Source organism: Peromyscus californicus, unplaced genomic scaffold (assembly GCF_007827085.1).
Source record: "Peromyscus californicus insignis strain IS unplaced genomic scaffold, ASM782708v3 Scaffold_15__1_contigs__length_86483966, whole genome shotgun sequence".
NCBI classification, from domain to species: Eukaryota; Metazoa; Chordata; class Mammalia; order Rodentia; family Cricetidae; genus Peromyscus; species Peromyscus californicus.
In genome coordinates, this window is record NW_026294447.1 from 51205184 (window position 1) to 51231394 (window position 26211).

At 48.1% G+C, this 26211-nt stretch overlaps 1 protein-coding gene across 2 annotated transcripts in view; it reads left to right on the top strand.

The window, feature by feature from the left end:
* The window catches only part of Slc24a4 (solute carrier family 24 member 4), a 149282-nt gene that overhangs the window by 106262 nt on the left and 16809 nt on the right, over positions 1-26211 (top strand). For both annotated transcript variants that reach the window (XM_052738822.1, XM_052738823.1), the window contains exons 11-13: positions 3248-3417; positions 7944-8148; positions 24157-24323. In XM_052738822.1, the coding sequence (XP_052594782.1) occupies positions 3248-3417; positions 7944-8148; positions 24157-24323 (542 nt within the window). The remainder of the gene's footprint in view (positions 1-3247; positions 3418-7943; positions 8149-24156; positions 24324-26211) is intronic.

Sequence of the window (26211 nt, forward strand, 5' to 3'; positions counted from 1 at the left end):
ACGTTTTGCACAAGTGTCTCCTGTCCTGTCTTGGGTTTTCCTAAGAGGAAGGCACTTGCCACAGATGCTGTACTGAATGACACATCTTTCTACGTGGAAGGAGGAAACCCATTGAGACAGGAGAGGGTTTTCAATTCAGGGGAACCCACTCTAGCCACTGGAGGCACACTCATGAGGGAGAGAACCAAGGAAGCCTACATCATGGAGACGAAGGTGTTACACATGGTGTTTCCTAAATTCCAAGCAGGCGTCACAGGGAGCAGGTTGTGGGACACCATCCACTAAGGGGGAGGCTCCAACACTGGCCATGATTTGGGATTTAACCTCCATTGTCACAGGGACTCTGGGGGTACCCATTGCAGGTCCCAAAGTCTGGCAGGATAGAGACTGCCCTGCTCAGCACGTAAGTGGTACTGGAAGGTCCTTTGAACCTGGTTGGCAAAGAAGAAATATCTGAGTGGAGAATCAGGACACGCCCACTTCCTGATGAACTGCCCAAGAGCTGCCTCCTGTCCTGAGGCTGGCAGTGAAGCCCAACCCCAGTACCCTGTGAGAGCCATTCCCAGTACCCTGGGATCCCCAGCTCAAACTTTCCTAGGAAGTCCAGACTCTCCAAGCCTGCTGCCCGCATGCATGGCCCATTTCTGGAGCTCTGTGGTGACTCTCCATCACTTTTGTGCTCAGAGACAGTAGGACTTCATAGGTTTAACACCACCATCTCTACGTCCAGGGTAACTTCTAGAAAGTTGGAAGACTGATCACAGAGCTGGCCCAGGCACTGGGACTGAGGGAGAAGCGAGTCTCTTACCCCTTATTAAACAGATGCATTTATAGGGGAGGCCGTGGGAGAAAATGGTCCCAGAAGGTTAGATAATGAGGTACAGGCCTTGATTTTTAGGTTTCGGGAGGTCTCCACCTAGACATGTAGACTCAGGGGTTGCATCTGATCTTTACTATCCCCAGAAGACACTCCCTGGGACCATTTGCAAGTTGCTACAACATAATTTCCCCTGAATAGAGTGGCAGGAAGAGCTCCCAGTGACCGCCCCCCAGGACTGAGATGACCAGGACTTCCCACTTTGGTTGTCTAACAATGTTGCCAGGAGATAACATCACTTCCTTTGCCATCCTCAGCCCCCTGGCAAGTGGCTCTCCAGCCACACCACAGAAGAGGATGTCTGAATTGCCTCCTGACTTTCAAGGAGTCCCTTGGGCTGGGCTTGTAACTCAATGGTAGGGTGCTTGGCTGGCACACACAAGCCTCTAGGAAGAATAAATAGGAAATAACCTGCTCTCCCCAACCCTGCATTTCTCATATAAAATCTAAAGCTTGAAGCTCAGCTTATTTGGAGAAGCAGGGAGAAGCCCTTTTGTACTTTAATATTCTTAGACACCATGTAGCTCAGCTCATGGCTTCAGCCTCCTGACTGGTTCTCTGGTGGCCTTGTTCACAGCCTTGCAGCCAAGTCTGCCTGGCCACCAGCTGCCATACTGGATGAAGTTGATCTAGCTCAGAGAGCTCCCAAGGGGCCCTTCCAAGCTGCCCTGGTGTTAGACACGGCCTAAGTTTAGAAAGAGACGGGAAAGGCAATACCAGGCCTTGGATGGCGCTGCCTGGAAAGCATCTTGCGGTTGAGTACCCTCTGGCCTACTACTCTCAGCTTGGGCATGATGGGGGAAGGGAGGCAGGGGTCATAGCTCCTGCCTCACCGGCTCCACAAGCTTTTGAGGCCAAGTGCTCTCCGTGGGGTACCTGTAATGAGGCTGGTTCTACAGATTGGAGTGTGGTACCTGCTACAGGGGTTTGCTGGTGCCCCTCCCTCTGGCAGCCCAGAGCATCGAGGCTCCCTGTGAAAGGATCCTGCTACTAACACCCTCCTTCATGTAACCCCCGGCATCCCCATCACCAGCAAGAGCTCTGCCCCCAGATTCTGCCGCCGCACGCTAACCCACCTGTGGCCATCTGTGCCGGCCTCTGTGTCCTTAACTCTTCTTCTAAATTGTAAGTAATCTGTTCTCATCCTGGCCATAACACATGCTTTTAAGCAATAAACACAATCCGTGAGCCAAGCCCCACACTGTCCACCTCTGTGGAGGTTAGTGTCCATCTTGGACAGGCGCATGGGCCTCCGGCTATTTCTAATCCACCTGCCTCCTGTCTGCTGAGCCTTGCTGCCTGTGTGGGGTGTAGTGTTTGTGAGTGTGTTTGCTAGGGCGGGGGGTGGAGGATTGGGCTGTTTGCTGTGTGTGCATTTTGTGCATTTTTATACCATTAACTTCTGCATGACTTTGCCCTCTGAACCTGCTCCTTGGTCACTCACCTCTTCATGCTGGATGCCACAGGATCTGGTAATGGGTGCAGAGGAACATACCTGTTTTCTTAGCCCCTTCAAGGGGATATGCTACTTGCTTCAAGGTGCTGTGTTCGTGAGTGGTTTGATTACTTTCCCTGGAACATGGAGTGCCATGCCAAGCTCCTATGGGCACAGGCACAGGACTGGGCCTTATGTTCTGTCTCCCAAGGGAAAGGAACGAGTTGGAGAGGGCAGCCAACCACTTGGAGGGTGTCAAGGTTCATCTAAGACACTGAGTCCAGATAGCCGCATGTCCTCAGACAATGGACTCCTTGTAGGACCCCTGACATCTAGTTTAGGGCCTGGGGCCAAATCCTTGACCACCCTGCCTGCCTTCTGGGAAACAAAATTGGAAGCAGCCACCCCAGTAGCAGTGAAGATGACTCACTTCAAGACAGAGAAAAGGACCCCAGGAAAGGTTACAGTGGCACTGTCCTCTGTTTCCCAGCATTTCCCACTCCTAAAGACCCTTATTGACTTGGAAAGTTTCATCCAAGTGTCTGAAAATCAGGGTGGTGGTGGTGGTCCTGACTTGGTCATGAGTGACAGGTGCAGGGACCTGTCTATAGCATAGGAAGGTTATCCCAGTGAGTCCTAGGAAAGACACTGAAAGACCCTTGCAGCCAGCCAAGGCTGAACCCCAGAAAAGAGGGATCTGAGAGAGTCAGGCACCGACCATTAGAGGGGCCAGATGTAGCACATGGGTAGCAAAGTACCTGCTGGTTCTGTCTAACTTGCTGAGTCATGGGTATTTCAGAAGGAAGCCAAGTCTCTGAGTAGCTACCAGCTGCCAAGCATAGCCCCAAGATGTTGACCATGAGGGGAAGTTAGCCCCTATCACTAGGGCACTGTCCTCCAAAGATTCAACACTGATCATGGGGTGTGGTCTACAGTGAAGGAAAAACTTCCCTATGGCAAGACTCCCGTGGTGATGGTGGATGAGATTATGAGCTCCAGCCCTCCCAAGTTCACCTTCCCTGAGGCTGGCCTGCGTATCATGATCACCAACAAGTTTGGGCCCAGAACCCGACTACGGATGGCCAGCAGGATCATAATTAATGAGGTAAGTTAACCAGCACGTGGGTACTACCTGTAACCCTCAGACTGCATGCGGTGGAGAGTGGCTATGAATGCAACCCAGCACATAATTGTAACCTTGCTTAAAACATGAATTTTTTTTTTTTTTGTAACTCAAGTGCATGGTTCTCAAGCATGAACTTTGCAGATGATAAGACCATTTTGCATGTCAAAAGGTTGGGCACACTGGCTAGCAGAAAGTGAGTGATCTTGGGTGGGTCTGGCAGTTCCATGGGCCCTATCCCCTTAGGACTCTGCCTAGAGTCTCAGGCATGGGAGGAAGGAAGGGTGGGGGCCTACAGAGGCTTGTCATGTAAGTTTAAGCAGAAGGTGGAGGAACCCCCATCTGAGGTATTTCACTATTTGTCAGTTGCTAGAGTTGAGCTAATTAGAGAAAGCGGAACCTGAAGTATGGGTGGTTTCTTCACAGTGTTAATTAGGGAACCAAGCATGAACACACTCCCATTCTCTGTGGATTATGACCCTTGAAGAATCACCAGTTGTCTTAGTGTTCTATTGCTGTTCACCATGACCAAGGCAATTTATAAAAGGAAGCATTTAATTGGGGGCTTGCTTACAGTGTCAGAAGGTTAGTCCAGCATCCTGGCAGGGAGTGTGGCAGAAGGCAAGGAGGCATGGAACTAGAGAAGAAGCTGAGAGCTCACACCCAATCCACAAGTAGCAGTGGGCAGGGGTATGTTCCGGACAGAAGGAGGGAGACAGACAGACAAACTGGGCCTATGGGCTTTTTGTTTTTGTTTTTTGTTTTGAGACAGGGTTTCTCTGTGTAGTTTTGGCGCCTGTCCTGGATCTTGCTCTGTAGACCAGGCTGGCCTCGAACTCACAGAGATCCACCTGGCTCTGCCTCCCAAGTGCTGGGATTAAAGGCGTGCCTAGCTGGTGTGGGCTTTTTAAACAGCCATTTTTATCTTTTTTACCATGGGGCACAAGTCACAGCACAAAGGGGAAGCAGCAGGACTCAGGAGCTCCTGGAGGCAGATTCCTTCCTAAAACATCAGGGGAGTGGACAGCTTGTGGGGACCCAGCTCCAAAGTCCCCCTACCCAGCACTTTTCTTTAAGACTTCTACATTCTTGGAGTCAAAGCCCACCCCCAGTGATGTACCTGCAACAAAGCCACACCTCTTAATCCTTCCCAAACAGTTCCACTAACTGGGGACCAAGCATTCGAACACAAGTCTATGAGGGCCATTTGCCTTCAAACCACCACACTGGTGAATGGAGAAGGCCTCTGAGGATTTGCTCTTCACACAAATGCCAGGACACACCTGGCATTCTGGGTGTCTCCTCATTTGGAAAAAGTAGTCATAACTTGGATATCACTCAACCAGACTGCAAAGATAATATGGTGTGCTGCTCAGCAGCCTAACTTGTTTCTGGGCCTTCCTTTCTAAGTGCATTCTAGGACTTGCCAGACTCATTCTCTGAAGCATGCAGTGGCCAGAGGATGGAACTTAGCACATGGGTGTCTGCAAAAGCATTATTTCCCAGTGACTAAAGGGTGTCTCTTTGGGACACTTGTGCTTTGATTTGTGGTTCAATGTATCATATGTGTAGAAAGTCCATTAAGCAAGGGAAATGCCTTTCTGGGCTTTAAATCATTCTGGTCTATGTTAGTGAAATTTATTTCAGGGAAATTTTATAGAATCCTGCCCATTTATCATAAGCATGAGAATATTGCCCCCAGGGTGCTTTGGGGGTGTGATAAATAACTCTAGAAGACTTGGGCAGTGGCTTTATAGTGTTTTTCACCATACATGGATTTGAGGTTGTTGATTTGTTTGAGAAATTTAGGCTAGTCTTTACTTCACAGTGTGGTCCAGGCTGGCCTGGAACTCAAGATCCTCCTGCCTCAGCTTCTGTGGTCTGATCTTACAGTTATGTGCACCACACCAGGCCGGAGAAGCAGGTTTTGATGAGTTTGTGAATACGAGCTGTTGGTGCCACAAATGTTTTCAGCTGCTGGGGTTGCCTTGCTCTGTAAGGCAGCCTGAGAGCCACAGAGGCTGGGCTCAGGAGAAAGGAAGTGAGTTCTAATCTCATACCCACCACTAAACCTCTCAATCTCCTTGGCCTCAGTTCCTGTCTGAGGTTCCTGAACAGGATGCCGCCAGTTTTAAAAATTTCATCCGCATGCATTGGAGAGTTGTGCCCAGGGCCTAAGCAGTAACTTTAAGGACTGTTGTTTGAATCTTAGATGGTCTTTTAATAAAAAACCCAGAGCCAGATATTGGGGTGAAAGCTGAAAGATCAGAGAAGCAGAGCAAGCCACAGCCACCACCTATTACCTCACCAACTCCACAAATCCTCTGACTGAAATCCTCTGAATCCTCACCCAAAAGAGTCTCAGCTGAACTGCTTTAGTTCCTGTTTCCTCAGGCCTTATATACTTTTCTCTGCCCTTCCATCACTTCCTGGGATTAAAGGCATTGTGCTTCCCAGTACTGAGATTAAAAGTGTGTGCCACCACTGCCTGGCTCTGTTTCCAGTATGGCCTTGAACACACAGAGATCCAGATGGTGTGTGCCACCACTGTCTGGCCTCTATGTCCAATCTAGTAGCTGGCTCTGTCCTCTGGCAAGCTTTATTAGGGTACACAATATATCACCACATTAAGGACAGTCATCATAGGATGGAACAGTGGAGAACAAAACCCACAAAATATCCAAGTTCAGACTTACTTATTGAGATGTTCTGAGGAAATAGCTCAGTCAGTAAGGGGCTTGTCTCAAAAGCACAGGGACCTGAGTTCAATCCTCAGAACCCACATTTAAAAAGCCAGGCCTGTTGGCATGTACTTGCAAACCCAACACTCATGTTCCATTTCAGACAGCTCTTGAGACCCATTGTCCTCCACATGAGTGGTCACCATTGCATGCACACCTACATATTTGGACTTGCATATACACACCTGCATCTGTATGTGCACGTAAACATGCACATGTAAACACACACACACACACACACACACACACACACACACACACTCATGCACGCACGCACATGCACACTCATTCACAAATGCATGCATGCACATGTGTGACACTATGGTCTCATTTCCTTAGTCATTTTCAAGATTTTTTTTAATTTTTATTTTTAATTATGTGCATGTGTGTGGGATAGGGTGTAATTCTCTGTTGATTCTGTAAAGCCAGAACTGTAGCCCTCAAGTATAACAGTTATCACCTTCATCCTACTGTGGAGCAATGATCCTGCCTTTAAAATTCTATCTCTACATAAATAGGTCTTTTTATGTTTGTTTGGGACTTCATGCATGGCTTTTCATTTAATCCCAGTTAATTAACCAAATACTGTGTGTCTAGGCCTATCAGATAAAGGCGCCTTTGCTCTTTTTGGTGGGTTAAGGACTGTTTGTGGGGAAAAAGTTGAGAAGTACCCCTCATCCTAACATGCATGTGTGCACGGGCACACACACACACACACACACACACACACACACACACACACACACACACCATGCTTTTCCTTGCTTAGGAGTCTTTGTCTCAAACCTACATGAGGATGGCTCAGAAGTCTTCAGAGCAAGGGTGAGCCTTTATTATGAGTGGTAATGCCCTCCATGAGACCACCAGGATGGGTGCTGAGTACCCCATTATGGAAGTTTGGGCCACAGCTCCATCCCCAAGTCTCTTGTTGAAGTGGTAGGGAAGGATTTGAATGTCACTGTGGAATGCCCATGATCTGTGGGGCTGATCCATAAGCCATGACTGGAAACGAGGAGAAGACAGCTGAATGGAGAGATAGGTTCTAGAGAATATGAGGCCTGTTTATTTCATTTCTTTTCTTTTGTTCTTTCCTTCTTTTTTTTCTTTTGATATAGGGTTCCTTATAGCTCAAACTGACCCCAAACTTACTAGGTAGCCAAGCATAATCCTTGATTAGGATCCTACTGCCCTACTGCCTCCAGCCTCCAAGTGCTGGGGCTCCATCATTTGCCATCAAGCCTGGCTCATTCAGCGTGAGGTTCAAACCCAGAACTTCATGCGTGCTAAGCAGATACTCTGCCAACTGAGCTATGTCCTCAGCCCTGTTAGTTTCACATAACATGTCTTCAGTCCATGCCTGTGTTCAAAGAAGCCCACAGATCAAGCAAGACCAGCCAGGCTAGGGTGGCACCAAAGCTGCTTTTGTCATTAGCCATGGCAAAGGGGGTGGGAGAGAAGGGGATGGGTTTGGTGCTAACTGCTGGCTTTGGGGAGCACCCTCATCAGACATGGAATGAAACTCAGCGGGACGATCCATTGACCAACATCGTAGTAAGATGGTTGTTGGAGAACGGCTGACTGAAGCTAGATTTCATACTAGCACACATCCAGAGTGGTTCATGTGGAAAGGACCGACTATAGCAAGTGTTGTCGAGGATGGGAGGCAACTGATGGCTGTTGTTAAGAGTTGGGAGATTGTAAGAAAGAGGGCATTGCATGGTTCTATGTCACTCAGCTTGGTATCTGTGTTGCCTCCTATCCCCACAGCGACAGAGGTTGATCAACTCGGCCAATGGTGTTAATAGCAAGCCACTGCAGAATGGGAGACAGGAGAACATGGAGAATGGGAATGTTCCTGTGGAGAACCCTGAAGACCCACAGCAGGGCCAGGAGCAGCAGCCGCCACCACAGCCGCCACCTCCAGAACCAGAGACAGTAGAGACAGTCTTCCTGTCCCCATTCTCAATGCCTGGTGAGTCTGGGGGTGCTGGCCCTCTAGCCACGCTTCTGTGGGTGCCATTGGGACCATGCCTAGGTCTTCAGTATGGAGGCCCTGACTCTGGAGTGGTAGATTGGTACAGAGGGCTGACATTAGGTCACCAGGGTACCCTAAGGCACTGGATAGGCATACTGTCAGTATTACAGGTAAGAATTGGGTAGATGCAGACACCGCTGAATATGGTTGGAGCCTGAGGGCTGGAGAGAGGCAATCTGGCCCTCAGGAAGCACCAGTAACTCCTAGTGGCCACACTTGAATGCTATGGGCAGCTGATCTGTCTTACAATAAAAAGGCAGCAACCAGTAATACTGTTTCTATGGACCCTGGTGAGCAGGGGGGTGTTACATGAACCCAGGCATTGATGCAGAGGTCAATAGAAGGTGGCACTGAGCCAGGCGGTGGTGGCGCACGCCTTTAATCCTAGCACTCGGGAGGCAGAGGCAGGCGGATCTATGTGAGTTCGAGGCCAGCCTGGTCTACAGAGCGAGATCCAGGAAAGGTGCAAAGCTACACAGAGAAACCCTGTCTCAAAAAAACAAAACAAAACAAAAAAAGAAAAGAAAAGAAAAAGAAGGTGGCACTGGGTGCCCTGCTCTGTCACTCTCCATCTTATTTTTTTGAGACAGGGTCTATCACTGAATCTGGAGCTAGGCTGGTGGCCAGCAAGCCCCGCTGATCTTCCTGTCTCTGCCTCCCACAGCACTGGGGTTACAAGCTCATACAGCTGCACCTAGCTTTTTATATAGGTGCTGGGATTCGAACTTAGGTCTTCCTGCTTGCATAGCAAGCACGTTTACCCACTGGGCCATCTCTGTGCTCTCTATGGACATCCTTACACTCTTGCCCTTCACTTTCAGGAGCAGGACACTTTTGTCCACATATGACCTCACTTCTAGATGGGCTAGTCTAAGGTAAAACTTCTCCTTACTCAGTTTCACCGGACGTATCTGGATGTACTTCTGTAAGTAAGCTAGGTCAGACTACAAGCTGCCTCAGGTCCTCGAGCATCCTTCTGTCTCTCTTGGAGTCTGCCCTACAGGCCTAGGGTCACCTAACTGCTGGGTCCTTGCTGAATTTACCTGCTCTTTTCTCTCCCATACCCTCGGCTGCAGCCACACTGGCCTCCTCACTGCTGTCCCTCAAACACAGTGCACATGCGCCTACCTTGATGCCTTCACACTGCCCTTTGCTGGAATGCACTTGCCTCAGTTTTCCACAGGACTTGCTCCCTCACTCCTGCTCCAGTGTCACCATATCAGGATGGTCTTCCCAGGTCACCTGATTTTTTTTGTTTAAGATTTATTATTTTTATTTTATGAGCATTGGTGTCTCGTCTGCATGTGCATCTGTGTAAGGGTGTCGGATCCCCTGGAACTGGAGTTACAGACAGTTGTGAGCTGCCATGTGGGTGCTGGGAATTGAACCTGGGTCCTCTGGAAGAACAGCCAGTGCTTTTAACCACTGAGCCATCTCCCTAGGTCACCTTATTATAAGTGCTTTCTATAATTTTGTATCTTAAGTGTCTCCCTCCACCAAACTATCAGTTCTTTGTCTATTTGACTTCTGAAGCCCAGCACCATGTCTGCACCCTTGGAAACCTGTTGAGTGAGTAAACTCAAGAGTTTGCCTGTGAGAGGATCCAGAACCCACCCTGTGTTGTTCACTGGACTCAGCCTTCCATGAGCTCTCTGCTGTCCTAGGTGGGGCCCGGAGTCCTAAGCACTGGGATCCAGTCCTGGGTATTCTGTCCTGCTGTCCACCATCCTAAGAGGCAGCAGAATTCTGGAACTTTCCAATCCAAAGCTTCATACTGTTCTAATAAAAATTCTGTGATTAACACCTAATTCACTAAGCACCTGCTCTGCTTTGGCCACATCTGTGTAGCTGGCCTGGGCCTGCCAGTCTGGGACCCTGGGCAGCTGTATCTGGAGATACAGGCTCTCCTAGAACCATAGACTTCCCTGGAGTTTCTGGATTAGAAAGCCTCCATGGTATGTGCCTTACTTCCACTCCAGGATATAGTCGGATTTTTCTTTGGGCTGCCAGCTCACAAATAATGACACGGACACTTATTATTAATTATGAAAGCTTGACCTTAGCTTAGGCATGTCCCACCAGCTCTTATAATTTAAATTAACCCATTTATTTTAATCTACATTCTGTCAAGTGGCTCATTACCTCATCTCTCCATATTGCCCATGCTGCTTCCTCCACATCTGGCTGGCAACTCTACCTTCTTCTTCCCATAGTTCTCTATCTGCCCAGAAGTCCCACCTATGCCCCCTGGCTATTGGCCATTCAGCTCTTTATTAAACCAATGAGAAGGCGCCTTGGCAAGGACAAATCTTTACAGTGTAAACAAATATTCCACAGCACCAGGGCTCTTCCTCAAACTCAGGGCCTAGCTCCAAGCTTCTCTGGAGTAGGTCAGGGATTTGGCTGGATTCCAGAAACCGCTAGACCTGATCAAACACCTTTTTGTTCTATACCAAAGATAGACCCCAAAAAATGAAATCTGACCCTTTACTGGGGTCTCCGGGGAGATTAGTCCTGGGATTCAGCCTTTCTAGGCCCCCTCTGCCATCCAGATGGCCCAAAGGAACTGGTATCTGGATCACCAGAGATGCATCTCTGTGTCCTGTGGGACCACACGCTGGGTATGCTCAGCCCATTTGGCTGACCAGGGTGAATTTGGTTAGGAGCTGTCTCTGAGTTATCTGGGACCCTGAAAGCCAAAAGGAGTGGTCTTCTCCAGACCCAAAGTTCCCATCCTGAGGTTTCTGTTAGGAGAAACATGTGAGGGTCAGCTCTTGCTCTGTAAAGTAAGGCAGCTCCTTAGAAGGATGACTCATTCCTGTTTCCTCCCAGCCTCAAATGTGGCAGGAGTAAGTGGAGCAGCCCCTAGGACCTGTCCGTCTCCCCTGCATCCAGATCTGGAGCACCTTAGGGATATAGCTGTGGGGGTCTCTGGATGGGTCACTACATAGGATGGTGCTGATGCAAGGGACCCCACCCCCACCCCCGCGTGTGCCCTAGCTGCCTACTAGGTGACTGCCTTGTGAATCCTCCCTGAGCCCTTTGGGGAGGACCGTAGTTGGCCACCTTCTTTCTTGGTTCCAGGTTGTCCTTAGGTGTGGTCTTGGCCTAGCCAAGAACAGCAGCTTCCTCTGCTTCCCCTCTGTGCTGGCTCCATGCTCAGGATCCAGCCTGCTTCCCATATCCAGGGAAATCTCCCTTTGTGTAGCAGAGCTGTTTACAGGGTTGCCCATGCAAACTGGAGTTCTTCTTCTTCCTCCCTGGGAGCAGAGTAGTCATGGAAACAGTACAGGGTGGTAGCTGTCCCTCTAGGTGTGGACAGTAACCTGGGCCAAGGGAGGTAGAGGTCGAGGTTCACAGCAAGTTGGAGGAGGCCAGTGAATACCACACTTATGACCTCAGTTCTGGGCCTGCTTGGCCTCCTTTCAGTTCAGCTCTGCTGATTTTACAGGCCTCAGGCCTCTGGTAGCTCTGAGGTGCCCCTTAGGGGTCCATGAGGTTGCTGCTCTCCCCACCACGGCCCTCTAGGAATACCAGGGACTAGGATCTTTGGAAAGGGAGGATGCTGTCCCTGGGGCCAGCTTGGATGCCATGTAGCTATATCAAGGGCTCAAGAGACTAGTGTCAGCCATACCCATGCTGGTGCTTTTGTGTTGTTTCAGGCAGGCTGGGGGCAAACTCTGGAGTCCAGGGTGCTAGATTTGAATTTCAACCCTGCCTCTCCCCAGCGCTGTGACCCTGGGCCAGCTGCTCACTTCCCTGACCCTCTACTCCTCATCCACACAGCAGGTTGCTGGCACTTGTATCCTCAACAGTTCATATGATAATATCATCAGGCCTTATACTCTCCAATGCACTAGGCAATCTGAAGAATTCATGTGGACTGCAACATGCTTCATCCACATAGTGTGTGCTATACCCAACTTCCATCTACTCTGATTCAACCACAGGAGGTGTCCTAGAAAAGTCACAGGCTCAGGAGCCCCTGTGGGCCTGGGCCTGCCTCCATTTTGAAGGTCAAAGGAAGGAAATGGCCTCTGCTGAGTGCCTGTTACATGCTGGGCACTGGGCTACAGGCAGTTTGCCGTTATTCTCCTGGTCAGTCAACATCTGGGCACTAGGCTCTGTTCTGCCCTTAGGACTGCAGTTCGGACAGGGCAGGCCATGATCACTGTTCCCTAGGAGCTTCCAGGCTTGCCAGGCAAGTCTGAGTAGATGACCATGTGATGTATTTTCTATCATGTGCATTCAACCTGAATGTAGCCCAGGCTAGCTGTGAATGCAGCCATCATAAAATCTACCTACTAAAATATCAAGACTTTTTTTAAAAAAAACTGGGCAGTTCTCAGTCATGAACTTTATGGATGACAGCATTGTGTCACAGTGTCACACAAAAAAGAAACTGTGTGTGCATGTGTGTGTGCGCATACTTGCGTGTGTGCGTGAATGTGTGTGTGTGTGTACGCGCGCGCGCGCGCGCGAGAGAGAGAGAGAGAGAGAGAGAGAGAGAGAGACAGAGACAGAGACAGAGAGAGAGAGAGACAGACAGAGAGAGAGAGAGAGAGAGAGACAGAGAGAGAGAGAGAGAGAGAGAGAGAGAGTTGTAATAACCCATGGGCTTTAGGTTAGACATCCCTGAAATTTAATGTATGGCCCAAGAAAATTCTACTTTGTCCATTATGTCCTAGCCACCCCCATTACACATGCCCTTCTTCCCTGACTATAGCTGTCCAGAACAGGGGGCAGAGGCCCTCCTTGACCATCCAAAGGCTAGGGCTGTAATGCCCAAGCCTCCCCATAGCCTAGACCCACCTTGCTGATGCTGGTTTCCTCTTCCCACCCTGGCCCCCAGAAGCTAGGGTGTGGTCTCCCAGGGAAAAGGAGAATCATGGCCTCTTGTGGAAACCAGGGTCTCTAGTCCTTGCTCTGCCCTAACCAGACCCTGAGCCCTAGCCAGAGGAAACCCCAGACATGAGTTGTTTGTAGCTGTGTTATGATCTGGGATGCCCTGTGTGTCCATGGGCGCCTTCCTGACCCCGCAATAGAACCATTCTCTCCCACTCCGTATTGTACCTACCAGGACCTTCCTGTCCATCATCAGGTCAGCCAACATCTGCTGGGACACATGCCAGGGGCCAAACAAAACAGAGCACCTCTAGCTCTCTGTACTAGTCAGAGTGCTGAAACAGGACAGCGTAGACTGGTCCCTGTAAGCCACAGGAATCTCTCCTCACACAGTGCTGGAGGCCTGAAGTCTTCCCTCAGGGTGGCAGCATGGCTGGGCTCTGCTGAGGGATGCCCTCCTGGCTGCTCATTGCACGCTCAGCTGCCTGCCTCTGTTTGATGCATACACCTGGAAAGAGAACATTCAGAATCTCTTTTCCCAACTCTCTGTGTGTCCGTGTGCATGTATGTGTCCATTTGTGTGTCTATGTGAAGGCCAAAGGTCAACCTCACATGTGTCTGTGTGTGTGTCCATGTGAAGGCCAGAGGTCAACCTCACATGTGTCTATGTGTGTCCATGTGAAGGCCAGAGGTCAGCCTCACATGTGTCTATGTGGGTGTCCATGTGAAGGCCAGAGGTCAACCTCACATGTGTCTGTGTGTGTATCCATGTGAAGGTCAGAGGTCAACCTCAGGTGTCTTCCTCAGTCACTCCCCATCTTGTTTCTTGAGATGGGGGAGGTGGGGTCTCTCACTAAGCCAGGGACTTGTGGATTCAGCTGGGCTGGCTGGCCAGTGAGCCCCAGGATTCTACCCATTTCCATCTCTCTAGTTCGAGGATTAAAAACAGCAGCACAGCTGGCTTATTATTATTATTATTATTATTATTATTATTATTATTATTATTATTATTATTTTATGTGGGTTCTGGAGATTGAACTCAGGTCCTCATACTTACATGGCAAGTACTTTACTGACTAAATCATGTTCCTCTTCCTTTGCCCTTCAGAGGTCATTGAACCTGAATTGCCTCCTAAATGCCCTGACCCCAAATACTTCAGCTCTCAATTGAAGTAGCAAAGGATGCAGTTCATCACAGTCCAGGATTTCTCAGGGCATCTACCCTTACACCTCATCTTCCTCCGCTCAGTGGGGCTTCTGATAGTGTTCTGGTCGGGAAGGCCTTTGGGTCCTTCCACCCCCAGTTCTGGTACTGATGAAAACATCTCTGCCGAACTCCTGGGACTGCCGCCTCTTGGGTGGGACACCCTATCTTCAGCTCCTAGGATGATGTGCACAGCTCCATCCACTGTTCCCTGTGCCCCAGAGACTCTTGGAACTTTTGTCGAAAATGACCTTGCTCTTTCCTTGGTCATGGGAGCTGCCAGAGACACCTCACACTCAGTGTGCAGCCTCTAAGTCAGGGTCATGATTTCAAAGACTTGTCCCTTCCGGTCACTCCCCTGTCAGTCACTCTATGCACCCCGGAGGCATCAGCTCACAGACCAATATGAACAAATCCTGGCTGAGCACTTATTCTCAAATACAACAGCTTTATTGAGATATAATTCACACCTTTTCATGGGTTCTCCAGGTTGTACAATCATCCCCACAGTCATTATTAAGGGGTTTTATCATTCCTCCAAAGAAACTGTATAACCATTGCAGCCCATGCCCCCCACAGCTAACCTACTTCCTTTAGTGAATATGCCACACTTGTATAGACATTTGGGTTGTTTCTACTTCTTGGCTTTAAATAGTTTTAATATGGTTTATTTATCAACTACTCGTTAGTATCAGTTTGCCATGTTGGGAATCAAACCCATATCCTTGTGCATGCTAGGCTAGTGCTCTACCACTGAGCCATAACTCCAACCCTGGAAGTGGTTGTTCAAAGAACTAGTAGAACCTCATGCTCTATTTCAGGAGGCTCAGTATTTTTTCTTCAAGGAAAGCAGTAGTTCTCTGTGGTTAGCAGCAAATTGTCTCTGAATGTTAAAGTTTAAAGCATTACTAGGAATTTTTAGACTAGAACCCTTATATTCCAAATAGGAAACTGAGTCGGTGGCTTACTCAAGGGGAAATCTCCATCAGGCCCAAACCCAAGCATCACGTCAGTTTTCTAGGAAATCCCAAGACCCATTCCGTCTACCAAATCGGAGCAGCACTGGCTGGGACACCCAGGACTCTGCATCCGTGAGCCCTGGCCTTTTCTGTGATGCCTGAGGCTGGCAACAGAAGCCACACACCTCCTTTTGCCCAAAGGGGGTTGTTAAGAAGAAGCTTGTCAGGCTGTACTCAGTGCTGTAGCAAATGCAATTCTCCTGCAGCCTACTCCATGCTCATGAACCCAAAGCCACAGAAAAGGGGGAAAAGGGGGCCCACCTCTCCTCGCTTCTGCTTTTCAGATTGAGGAACCTTCTGGGAAGCCAGAACGAGGAGCGGGGGAGGGGGAGGAGGAGGAGGAGGAGGATGCCCTTCACTTTCTTTGCAGCTTCTACAGACGGGGGGAGGTGTGAGGTGGGGGGTACATGACAGACCACGGACACGACACCTGGCCATGGGAGATGCTAAGGGCCACTTTAGTACCCCAGTGTCTGTGGGTCAGTCATGGTGAAGTTGGGGAAGCAATAAAGCACCTTCACTGCCAACCGAGACCTGAGGCAGGGGGAGCCTGGGGAGCCCACAGAGCCTAGTGAGGCTGAGAGATGGGTGGGCTCTAGCTGCATAGCAGGGTTCTTCCCCACCCCCAGTGGTCCCTAATATCTGCTAAGCATCTCATGTTTGTACTTGGACTCTGCCAGTGGCCCTGCTGGGAGAGCTAGTGGAGTCCCATGTCCCTAACGAGGAGTCTGGGATTAGGCAAGCCCCATATAGGTGAATAGGAGCCACAGTTGGGACTGGCACCCAGGTCTGACTGTCTGTAAATGGTTGCCTCTGGCTGTGCCCTCTTTTGACTTCAGTGAAAATGGTACAGACGATGGGAAGGAAAGACGAGCTGCTAGGTCTGTGGCTGGTGAACACTGGGCCCTAGAGCCCACTCTGCTGAGAGGGTAGGATGGGGCCAGCAAGTACTCACAGTCCCCCGGGGCTTCTGGCACTCATCCACCACTGAACCCATTCTAGGGCCTCTGAACTCAAGGCAAGGCCCTCAGAGGCAGAGCATACATTTGAATCCTCAGCTTTCCTTAGCAAGCCTGAGCATCCTTGAGGAGGTGGGCAGGGGGTAGGCAGTACTGTCCCACAGATGAGGATGAGGAAGCTCAGAGGGGCTGGAACAAGGGTCCCCAAATGAGGGGACTCTGACTTCTCCATAGACAGAGAGATGCAGGTCAGGGCTGTCCTTCCACTTGAGGACAGTGATCTCTAGGACACAGCACAGCTATGCTCTCAAGAAGCCTAACAGGGTTCCCTTAGTTGCTCATCAGCATGAGAGAAAGACTAGGCCCTCAGGAAGGCCTCCAGGGTCTGCTGCTGGGAAGCGACTCTTCCTGGGCCTTTGGTGTCCCTGTCCACCAGCCTGCCAGCCTACCTGTGTGTTAACCCTGAGGAGGACCTGCCCCCAACCTTACTGATGCTTAATGTTTCCCCACATACCGTCTCTCCCATGCTCCCCTTCTGCAAACCTCAGCCAAAGATCTCTACCTACTGAACTCCTCTTTGACCCTCTAGAGCCCTCAGGATCAAAACCCATCTGTTCAGAACCCCAAGCAGTACTTGAAAAGGAGGCATGTGATAGGTGGAAGATAGTGGGGTGAGGGACAAGAGTAGCTCTAATTAGTGCTTACTCTGTGCCAGGCCCTGTTCAGTACAACCATGTGCATTATGGGAAATTTGTCTTGCTCTCCCAATTTTCAGCTAAAAAACAAAAACAAAAACAAAAACAAAACAACCAAGATGCAGAGAGGGTGACTGTGCTCCCAAGGTCACAGAGCTATGTGCACATCAGAGCTAGGATTCCCATTAGCGCTACAGTTGGTTACAAAGCTACAGTGCCTGTCAGAAAACAGCCAATTTATTGAGAAGAATAACGAGAATTATTATTAATGAGAAGAATCTAAACTCAGCAATGTCATAAAAATAACAAAAATTATTGGTTGTAAAGTTTATTCCTAGGATTAAGAGAATGGAAAAGCTTTTTAAAGATTGTCTATTATTTTTATTTGTGTATGTGTGTGTGCATATGAGTACATACATATCAAACTGGAGCTGAAGTTGCAGGCCATTGTGAGCCCCCTGAAGGGGGTGCTGAGAACAGAACCTGGGTTCTCTGGAAGAGCAGCACATGCTCTTAGCCTCTGAGCCATCTCTGCAGCCCAAAGCCTGGAGAACCTTAACAAACTTTTCTGTTGCTTCCAAAGCTGTGGGATAATTTATGGTGCACGGATCGAGACTGTTGGCACCTGCCAGCCCGTGGATACAAAGGGACTCCCACGGATCTGGAATCGTGAGACTCGGGGATAAGCAAGCAAGTAGCACAGGAGAGCAGGGTGGAGATCTGAAGACCTGGTACCATCTCCTGCCATCTGAGATGCTTAAATAAGCCAATGAATTTAACCAAACCTCCACTTACTGAGCTGTGAAATAGGGAGACTACCATCTCCAAAACCTGATACAGAAAGCAGAATATTTGCAAACAGTGCCTGTACAATGTGGGAGACAGTGTAAATGTTGGCCAATGACAAGACAGCACTGTCTCCCCACCCCCACCCCATCTCCTTCCCTCCCCACAGCTGAGGCCACCTGTGGAAGGAGAAGGCTCCGTTTGTGCCGTTACTATTGCATGAGCTGTTAGTCTCCGCAAGGTATGGTTTAACTTTATAAAATGGATTTTACCAAGTGGGGTTTATCCCAGGAATTCCAGTTTTGATCAACGCGTAAGATTAATCAGTGTCACCAGACCTGATGGCACAGATCTATAATCCCAGCTAGCCGGAAGGCTGAGGCAGGAAGATCTCAAATTCAAGACCTGCCTGGGCTACAAAGCGAGTTCAAGGCCAACCTGGGCAACTCAGGAAACTCAGTCTCAAAAGAAAAAAGAAAAAATAGTTGTAATATAGTATAGTTTAAGGCAGCAGACCTTAGGTTCCATCCCCAGTATACACACACACACACACACACACACACACACACACACACACACACACACACACACACGGTCAGGGCAATATTAGACAATGTAATATAACCAAAGATCTTTCTTGATTAAAATTTTTTCAGAAAGTGTTAACAAAATCTCTTCAACCTGATATAAGCAGCAATGAAACCCTGCCACTGGCAGGGCACACTCAGTGGAAGATGGAGAAGTTTTGCCCAAACTCAGAAAATGGACAAAGGGTTTAGGTAGATGTTTCTCTTAAGATGTACAAATGACCAATAAGCCTTAAAGGATGTTCAACATCTAAGTCATTAGGAAAATCCTAATTAAAAATGCAGTGAGGCCAGATGTGGTGGCTCACGTCTCTAATCCCAGCACTCAGGAAACTGAGGTAGGAGGATTGCAAGTTCAAAGCCAGCCTGGACTACTTGGCCAGATCATTTGTTAAAAACAAACAAAAAACAGTGATATGCCACTTCACAGCCTTTACGTGACTGAATTCAAAGAAGAGAGTTAATAACAAATTTCCAAAAGGTGGAGGGAAGGACTTTACACATTACTGGAAGGGAAGTAAAATGTTACCACCACTTTAGACAGCACACCAGCTGTTCCTCAAAGAGTTAAACAGAGTTACTATGGACCTGCGATTCTACTCTTCTGCTTCCACTCGGAACTAGTTAGAAATACGACTTCTTTTTTTTTAAGTGTATGGATGTTTTGCCCACATGTATGTCTGCACCACTATGTGCCTAGTGCAAGGAGAGGCCAGAATATGTGTGTGTACACATATGTATGTCTCAAAATAAGAAGTAAAAAGAGATAATATAATATAGTGGAGAAATGAAGACACACAAACACTTGTATTCAAACCACACTATTCATAGAAGCCCAGAAGTTGGAATACTCCATTAATTAAAGGATGAATAAGCATAATACAGTTCATACAGAACTGGAGATGCAACTCAGGAGCAGAGCACTTGCCTGCACTGGCCTGGCAGATGCCATGCATTGCCCTGGAAAATCCCCAGCCCTGGAAAAAAAAAAACATATTCATATTGTTGAAGATTATTCATCTGTGAAAAGGAATAAAGTGTTAGCACCTGCTACATGAACACAGTGCTAAGTGAAAAAAAAAAAAACAGGCACAAAAGGACACATTTTATCCCATTTAGCTGAGCTGTGCAGAATAATTAAATCTGAAGGTTGAAAACAAGTCGTGGTTCCCAGAGTTTAGAGGAAGTAGGGAACGCTATTAATAGGCATGGGTTTCTATTGGGGATGATGGACATTATTTCGAATGCTGTCATACTTAATGGCTATGTAAGTACTAAAACCCACCTAACCAAACACTTGAAATGGGTGACTTTTTGATGTGGTACTTATATCTCCAGTGTTTTCAAATGGAGTTAACCTGCAGTGGGGTTCTCAAGCTATGGCTCAGCCTAAGAGCAACCACTAGGAACTAGTCAGAAATATGTCTTTGTCATCTCCCCCTCCTCCTCCTCCTCCTCCTCCTCCTCCTCCTCCTCCTCCTCCTCCTCCTCCTCCTCTTCTTTTTGTAATGTGTGTGGATGGCCTGCATGTATGTCTGCACCACTTGTATGCCTAGCACATGGAGAGGCCCAAAGAAGGTATCAGATCCTCTGGAACTGGAGTTACAGGCAGTTGTAAGGTGATAGGAAACAAACCTGAGTCCTCTGGAAGAGCCCCTAGTGCCCTTAACCGCTGAGCTGTCTCTCCAGCCCAGATATAGGTATCTTAGGTAACAACTCCCTGTGGCTCCAGCTACTGCAGGCTGAGTGGGAGGAGCCAGAAGTGGGAGGCCAACCTGAACCACATAGAGGAGATACAATATTTTTTGAAAAATGCAAAATTTCAGACCCTTCATCCAGACCTTCCAAAGCATCAGACCTGTAGGCTGGTCAGATCCTTCCAAGGGGTTCTGCATTTGAGAAGCAGGAACACTGTCTAAGCCATGTGGACACTTAGCTCCAGGGCCCAAGAATATCTCTCCAGCAGCCAGGGGTGCAGTCTACCCCCAGGGCCACAACTTAGCCACTCCCTTAATTGAAGTGTCCAATTAGTGAACCATCCAAATTAGTGTGAGGTTTTCATCAACTGTTACATCTGTTCTTTCCCTCTGGCATGGTGGGCCATCTGTTGGTTACAGTTCGTCTTAAATACTTTTTTGTCACATAATTAAGTTGTAATGTTCTACTTCAAGGGAGAAATCAGTGAGTTAGGGAAAGAAAGAAGGTCTTCTCTTTAGTGTTGACATATCTTTCAGTCTGTGATGGTGCATGGGAAGTGAAAGGCTGGGCGCCAGGAGGGGCTTCCAGAAGCATTGGGGTGGCTGTCACTTGGGAGGCAAGAATGCTGCCACTGGCCATCAGCATTGGATGTTCTTTGGATGGACATTTTTCCGATCACCCTGTGGCCTCACAGCCTTTTACAATTATTTCTTGGTGGTGTGTGTTTGTAGTCCTCATGCTGGGAGAGTGGAGGCAGGCTCCAAGGCCAACAAGCCTGGAGGAAATGGCACCCAGTTCAGAAAAAAAGCAAGGTGGGTAAGTCCCAAGGAATAACACTCAAGGTTGACCCCTGGCCTATATACTCACATGCATGCACATATATGTGTGTATGTACATGCACAAACATACATACATACACACACACACACACACACACACACACACACACACACACACACACACACACTGGTTTCATGGAATGATATTTAGCTTTCACTATGTGTAACCCCATTATTTTCTATTTCTTCTTATGGAAATATTGGTTTCATCCACTAAAGTGATTTTTCTAATCCACCAGTGTAAGACACCCAACTGTTAAAAACCACAACAGTAGAGATAGGGTCTGCTAGAGGATTGTTTCCAAGGAAACTATGGTGGGTGTTGATGCTAACTGCTTGGGTGGGGCCAAGATGATGACAGATGTCAAAACAAAATGCAAAGCCCATACCAGCAAAAGGACAAATGCCTGATGCGAGTTGGTGTCTGTGAAAGAAGAAATGTGTCCTTCTGCAGTTTTGTGTCTATCTGCAGAGAGGTTCCTGGGTACTTAGGTGGCCAGGGTCACAATTCCGTGAAATGAATTATTCTCCTATGCATGGAGTCTTAGAATGCCTCAGCCTTCCTCAGCAGCCCGGATGGGTTGGGATGTAGTTGACAAGAGGGGAGCCTGGAATTTGGGCCAAACCATGGGACAGAAACTGTTCTCCTGTTTATGCTGGGGGTACCCAGTATGGAGAGGTACCTTTAGAAAGAGATAAGAGACAGATGTTTTCCTAATTGCAGCATCTGGATGGATAACCAGCTGACTTGCTGATCTCAAGCTAACCACATTTTCTTTGCTCCTAATAAGCAGTCTGGGTTAGTCTGTTGTTATTGTTGATTTGTTTTGTTTTGTTTTTGATTATAATTATTTAGGAAATAATAATACGCACATACACAGCTCTGAAACTGATGAACTCCAACCTGCTCTGACATTTAAAAAAATTGAGATATAATCTATATGCCATAAAATAGACCCTATATCGCACATCTTCTCTTCTATATTCAGAGAACAATATGACCCTTGTCACTGTATAATTCCAAAATATTTTTATTATAAAACAAAACAAAAAAATCACCAAACACATCCACCAGTGAAGACTCCCAGTCCCGTCTGTCTCCCTGGCGACCACTGGGCTGTTTCTGGATTAACCTGTTCCAGACATTTCATCTGGATGGAACCTAGCACTATGTGGCTTTTGTGTCTGGCTTCCCTCCTTGTGAGAATCATTCTAGCACCCCTCCCTGTGGAGGCATGCATGCCTCAGCATTTCAGCCTTTCCCTGGTCTGACATACACAGCTGGCTTATGCTTTCCTCACTGGGGTGACTGTGTGAGCATTTGAGGTTTTGTGACAACATCTGTCTTCATCTCTCTCAGGTGTGCATGGAGGAGCCAGGTAGTGAGTGATGAGGCCGCTCTGTTGAACTCTTTAGGGGAACGTTGGGCGGTTTTCTAAGGAGTCTATACATTTGTATTATTCCACCAATATGTGAGGGTTTTTACTTTTCCACATCTTTGATAATATTTGTTATGTTTTTTTACTATAGTCATAGTTTTGGGTGTAAAATAATTTTAATTGTATTTTCTTAATGACTAAAGAAATTTATACTTATGTTTTTTTTTATTTTTTGTGTTGGGCATTATAAAATAGGTTTGATGGTCATTTGTATGTGTCTTTGGAGAATGGTCTGTTCAAAACCCTTTTCTCTTGAATGTGCACACAGGTGCACATGTGTATAGGAAGTGTATGTGTGTGTGGAGGCCAGAGGTCAATTTCAGGCGTCATTTCTCAGGAGCCGTATACCTTGTTTTTGAGACAGGTTCTCCAGTTTAGCTAGTCTGTCTAGTCCACACCCCAGGGATCCTCCACAGGCCACTCCTTCCTTCTGCAGTTTTTTAACTTAATCCTCGCTTCTCTTTGTCTTGTCTTGGGAGGAGAATAAGGTCCTGGGTTTTCAAATGGTTTCCACTTCAACATGGGCATTTACAGTTAGAAGTTTCCTTTGGGGCCTGTCTCCGCCACATCCTGTGAGTTTTGACCTTTTACATTTTGTTTTCTGTTTCCTGCAGTATTTCCTAATTTCCCCCGTGATTTCGTCTCTGACCTCTCAGTTACTAGGACTGTGCTATGTGACTTCCAATTGTTTGCAAATCTTCCAGCTTTCCTCCCAACATTGAGTTCTAATCCCATTCCCCTGAGGTTGGCAAGCACACACTGCCTGACATCAGTCCTTCTAAACCCACTGGGTCTTGTTTTACAGCCCCACGTTCAGTCCGTTTTAGAGAACTGTCGGTGTGTACTCAAAGGGAGTATGTGTACTTTATTTTTTTTTAAAATATTTGAGGGCCAGTGAGATGGCTCATAGGGTACTGACTCTTGACAAAACCCTGATGACCTGAGTTCAGTGACCCAGACCCACATGGTAGAAGGAAAGAACTGGTTCCCACAAGTTGTCCTCCGACCTGCACACACCAGCACTGTGACACAACACCCCCCATGCACTCACACAAAATAAATACATGCAGAAATATATATATATATATGTAGGTGTAATAAAATATTTTGTTTTTGTCATATGTGCACATGTGTGTGAGTGCAGGCATGCATGTGTTGTGTGGAGGCTTGAGGACAATTTTTAGGAGGCAGTTTTGCAATAAGTCACTAGAGCTTTTACCCACAGAGCCATCTCACCGGCCCCAACATGTGCCTTTCTTGCATGCACAGACTGATGCTTTCTGTCAGCTTTGGGGTCTTACGCATGAGTTCTCGGTGTGCCTTCCAGCGTCTGCTCCCTCCTCCCATGCGCTGGGCTGCATGCCTGGTGCTTCCCACACTCCGTGTCACACCATTCCTGCAACAACCAAGACAAAGAGAATGTTCTTATGAGCAGATGAGGACAGCAAGATGCCAAGTGCTCAGCCATGCTTGCCACACTCCATAGGCCAGTTACTATATTGCCATTGCCCTAGTTTGACCCTTATTCTCAGAGGAACAAGTAGAGTTGATGGAATTACTCCAGGCTGTCTGACTCCAGAACCCATATCTCACCTCCCCCTCGCAGCTCCCCTGGACCAGTGTCATCCTGGCTCTTGGTTCACCTTCCTTGTCTGGTCAATTTAAGGGTTTCAGTGGACTAAAGTTGGTCAGCCAACAAGCACTGAGTCCTCCTGCTACTTCCAGGTGACATGCTGGAGAACAGTTCCATGGTCGCAGTTACTTGAAGTCACAACAAGTTTAACTTGAAAACAATAAACCAGGAGTGGACTAGCAATCACATAACCCAATATCTTTCTCTCCCACCCCTTGCTCTACCCCACCCCCCTTTGCAGAGGCAAAAGGCGACAAGGCTAAGTGGGTGTTCACTTGGCCCCTCATCTTCCTCCTCTGCGTCACCATCCCCAACTGCAGCAAGCCCCGCTGGGAGAAGTTCTTCATGGTCACCTTCATCACGGCCACGCTGTGGATCGCTGTGTTCTCCTACCTCATGGTGTGGCTGGTGAGTGACAGCCCCTGCCCAGCCTCTTCTAAGCTTCGGTCCCACCTGTGGGCAAGTTATTGGCCTTGCGGACCTCGGTCTCTTTCTCAGTAGAAAGTGGTATTAACATAGGACCACAGTGCCTTTCATGTACCAAGAGTGGACACCATGCTTTGTTCCCTCTAAGATGGGAGCAGGCATTGGGAAGGGAGACATACAAGAGGATGCTCTGGTGGGCTGGGCAGAGTAAGGAGACCCAGTCCTGGGCCCCTCATTTCTAGGGTTCCCAGAGGAATGTAAAGGAAGGAAATGGGGTCACTGAAAGGTAGCAGGAACCTTCTGTCAAAAAGCTGCCCTTTTTTGTGCCAGACACACAGGACAATTGTATAGAAGTCCCATTTGGGCCTCCTAACATCCCCATGGGATAAATATTTTTAGTGTCCCTACTTTACTGATGGAGAAGCTGATGCATGGAGAACCCACAGTTGTCTGAATAGCTGGGGCTAATGATGGAATTGGAAAACCCCTGTTTCCTGCAGGGGGGTTAGAAGCAATAAGAGGGGGCGTGGCTGCAATATGGCTGGATTTCTATTCATTGTGAAGCTCGTCTGTCAGTGCATGTACCTCATTAGATCATTTCCTCTTCCTCCTAACACAGAGGGCAGCATCGGGGAGGTGAGCAGGCCTTGACTGCTGAGGCAATGGGGCCAGGAGAAGTTCTTTATGAGCCCAAGGGCCTCTTTCCCTTCACCCTAGAGGAAGGAGGCAGGCTAGCAGAAAAGATGGGCTGTGGGGAGTCACCCAGGGTCCTGCATATGCTAGGCAAGTACTTGGTACTGAACCACATGCTCTGCCCAAGAGAACATATTTGAAGCCTGATTCTGCCTCTTAAGACCGTTACAATTGAGCAAGTGGCTGACTGACCCAACTCCTGGAACCGAGGTGAGCCCTTCCGTGAAGTTGGGGTGACCGCCACTGCCTCTCAAGCCTGTTGGCCCATTGTTAGACATCCTGCTCTCCAACCAGCCCGGTCTCATTTCCCTTCTTCCCAGCCCTGTGTGGAGAGAGCCCAGTTGTTGGATCCTGAATAGTACATGCTACATTTGTTGCCTTCTTTGTTTGTTTGTTTGGGGGGCTTGAAATAGTTCCTACCCACACCCCTAGAAAAAGATGCCTCTCAAAGACGATAACAGCCGCACCTTAAAAGAATTCAGTCTCACATCTTACTTGCCCTGAGCAAAACGAAAAGCCAGCCACCTTTACATTGTAAAGGGACCAGTGATGTTTACTAAGTCATATCCCCAAAACATGACAAGTTTTTTTAAAAAGTAGAGTATTTTGTGAACTTTGAGTAGGCATGGGGAATTAGGAAGGTCAAATTAAAGAATTTGTGAAATTCTTTCTTCTCTCGTTACGGAAAATGTCAGCACTATTCAGTGAGCTCTAGGTGGCCAAGAGCTGGGACACTCCCACCTGCAGTATCTTCATTTACAAATCCTGCTTTTGTTTTGAAAACCAGAGTCCTAGCCAGGTTGGACTGGGGTCATGAGAGCCACCCTGCTGGGCCAGTCTGACCTGTGGTATGGCTTTGAGCATTGATGGCCTCGGTTTGGGGAAATAAAACCGTCTTGATGATAAGAGGGGCTAAAGAAGACAGTGTCTCAGAGCTCACCTTGATCTCTAAGGTGCGCCTGCCCTGGTGGCCAGTGCTGGCTTCCATTATGTCCTAATGGGGCACCAGGGAGAAGTGAAGCCACCGGGCCATCCCCAACCCATCGCCTTTAAGGCTGTCACCTCCAAGGGGTTAAGAAGAACCACTTGCAAATGTCAGAGGTACACATCTTCAGTCCTAGCTGTTGGAAGCAGAGGCAGGCCAGTCTCTATGAGTTCTGGAACAGCCAGGCTACAA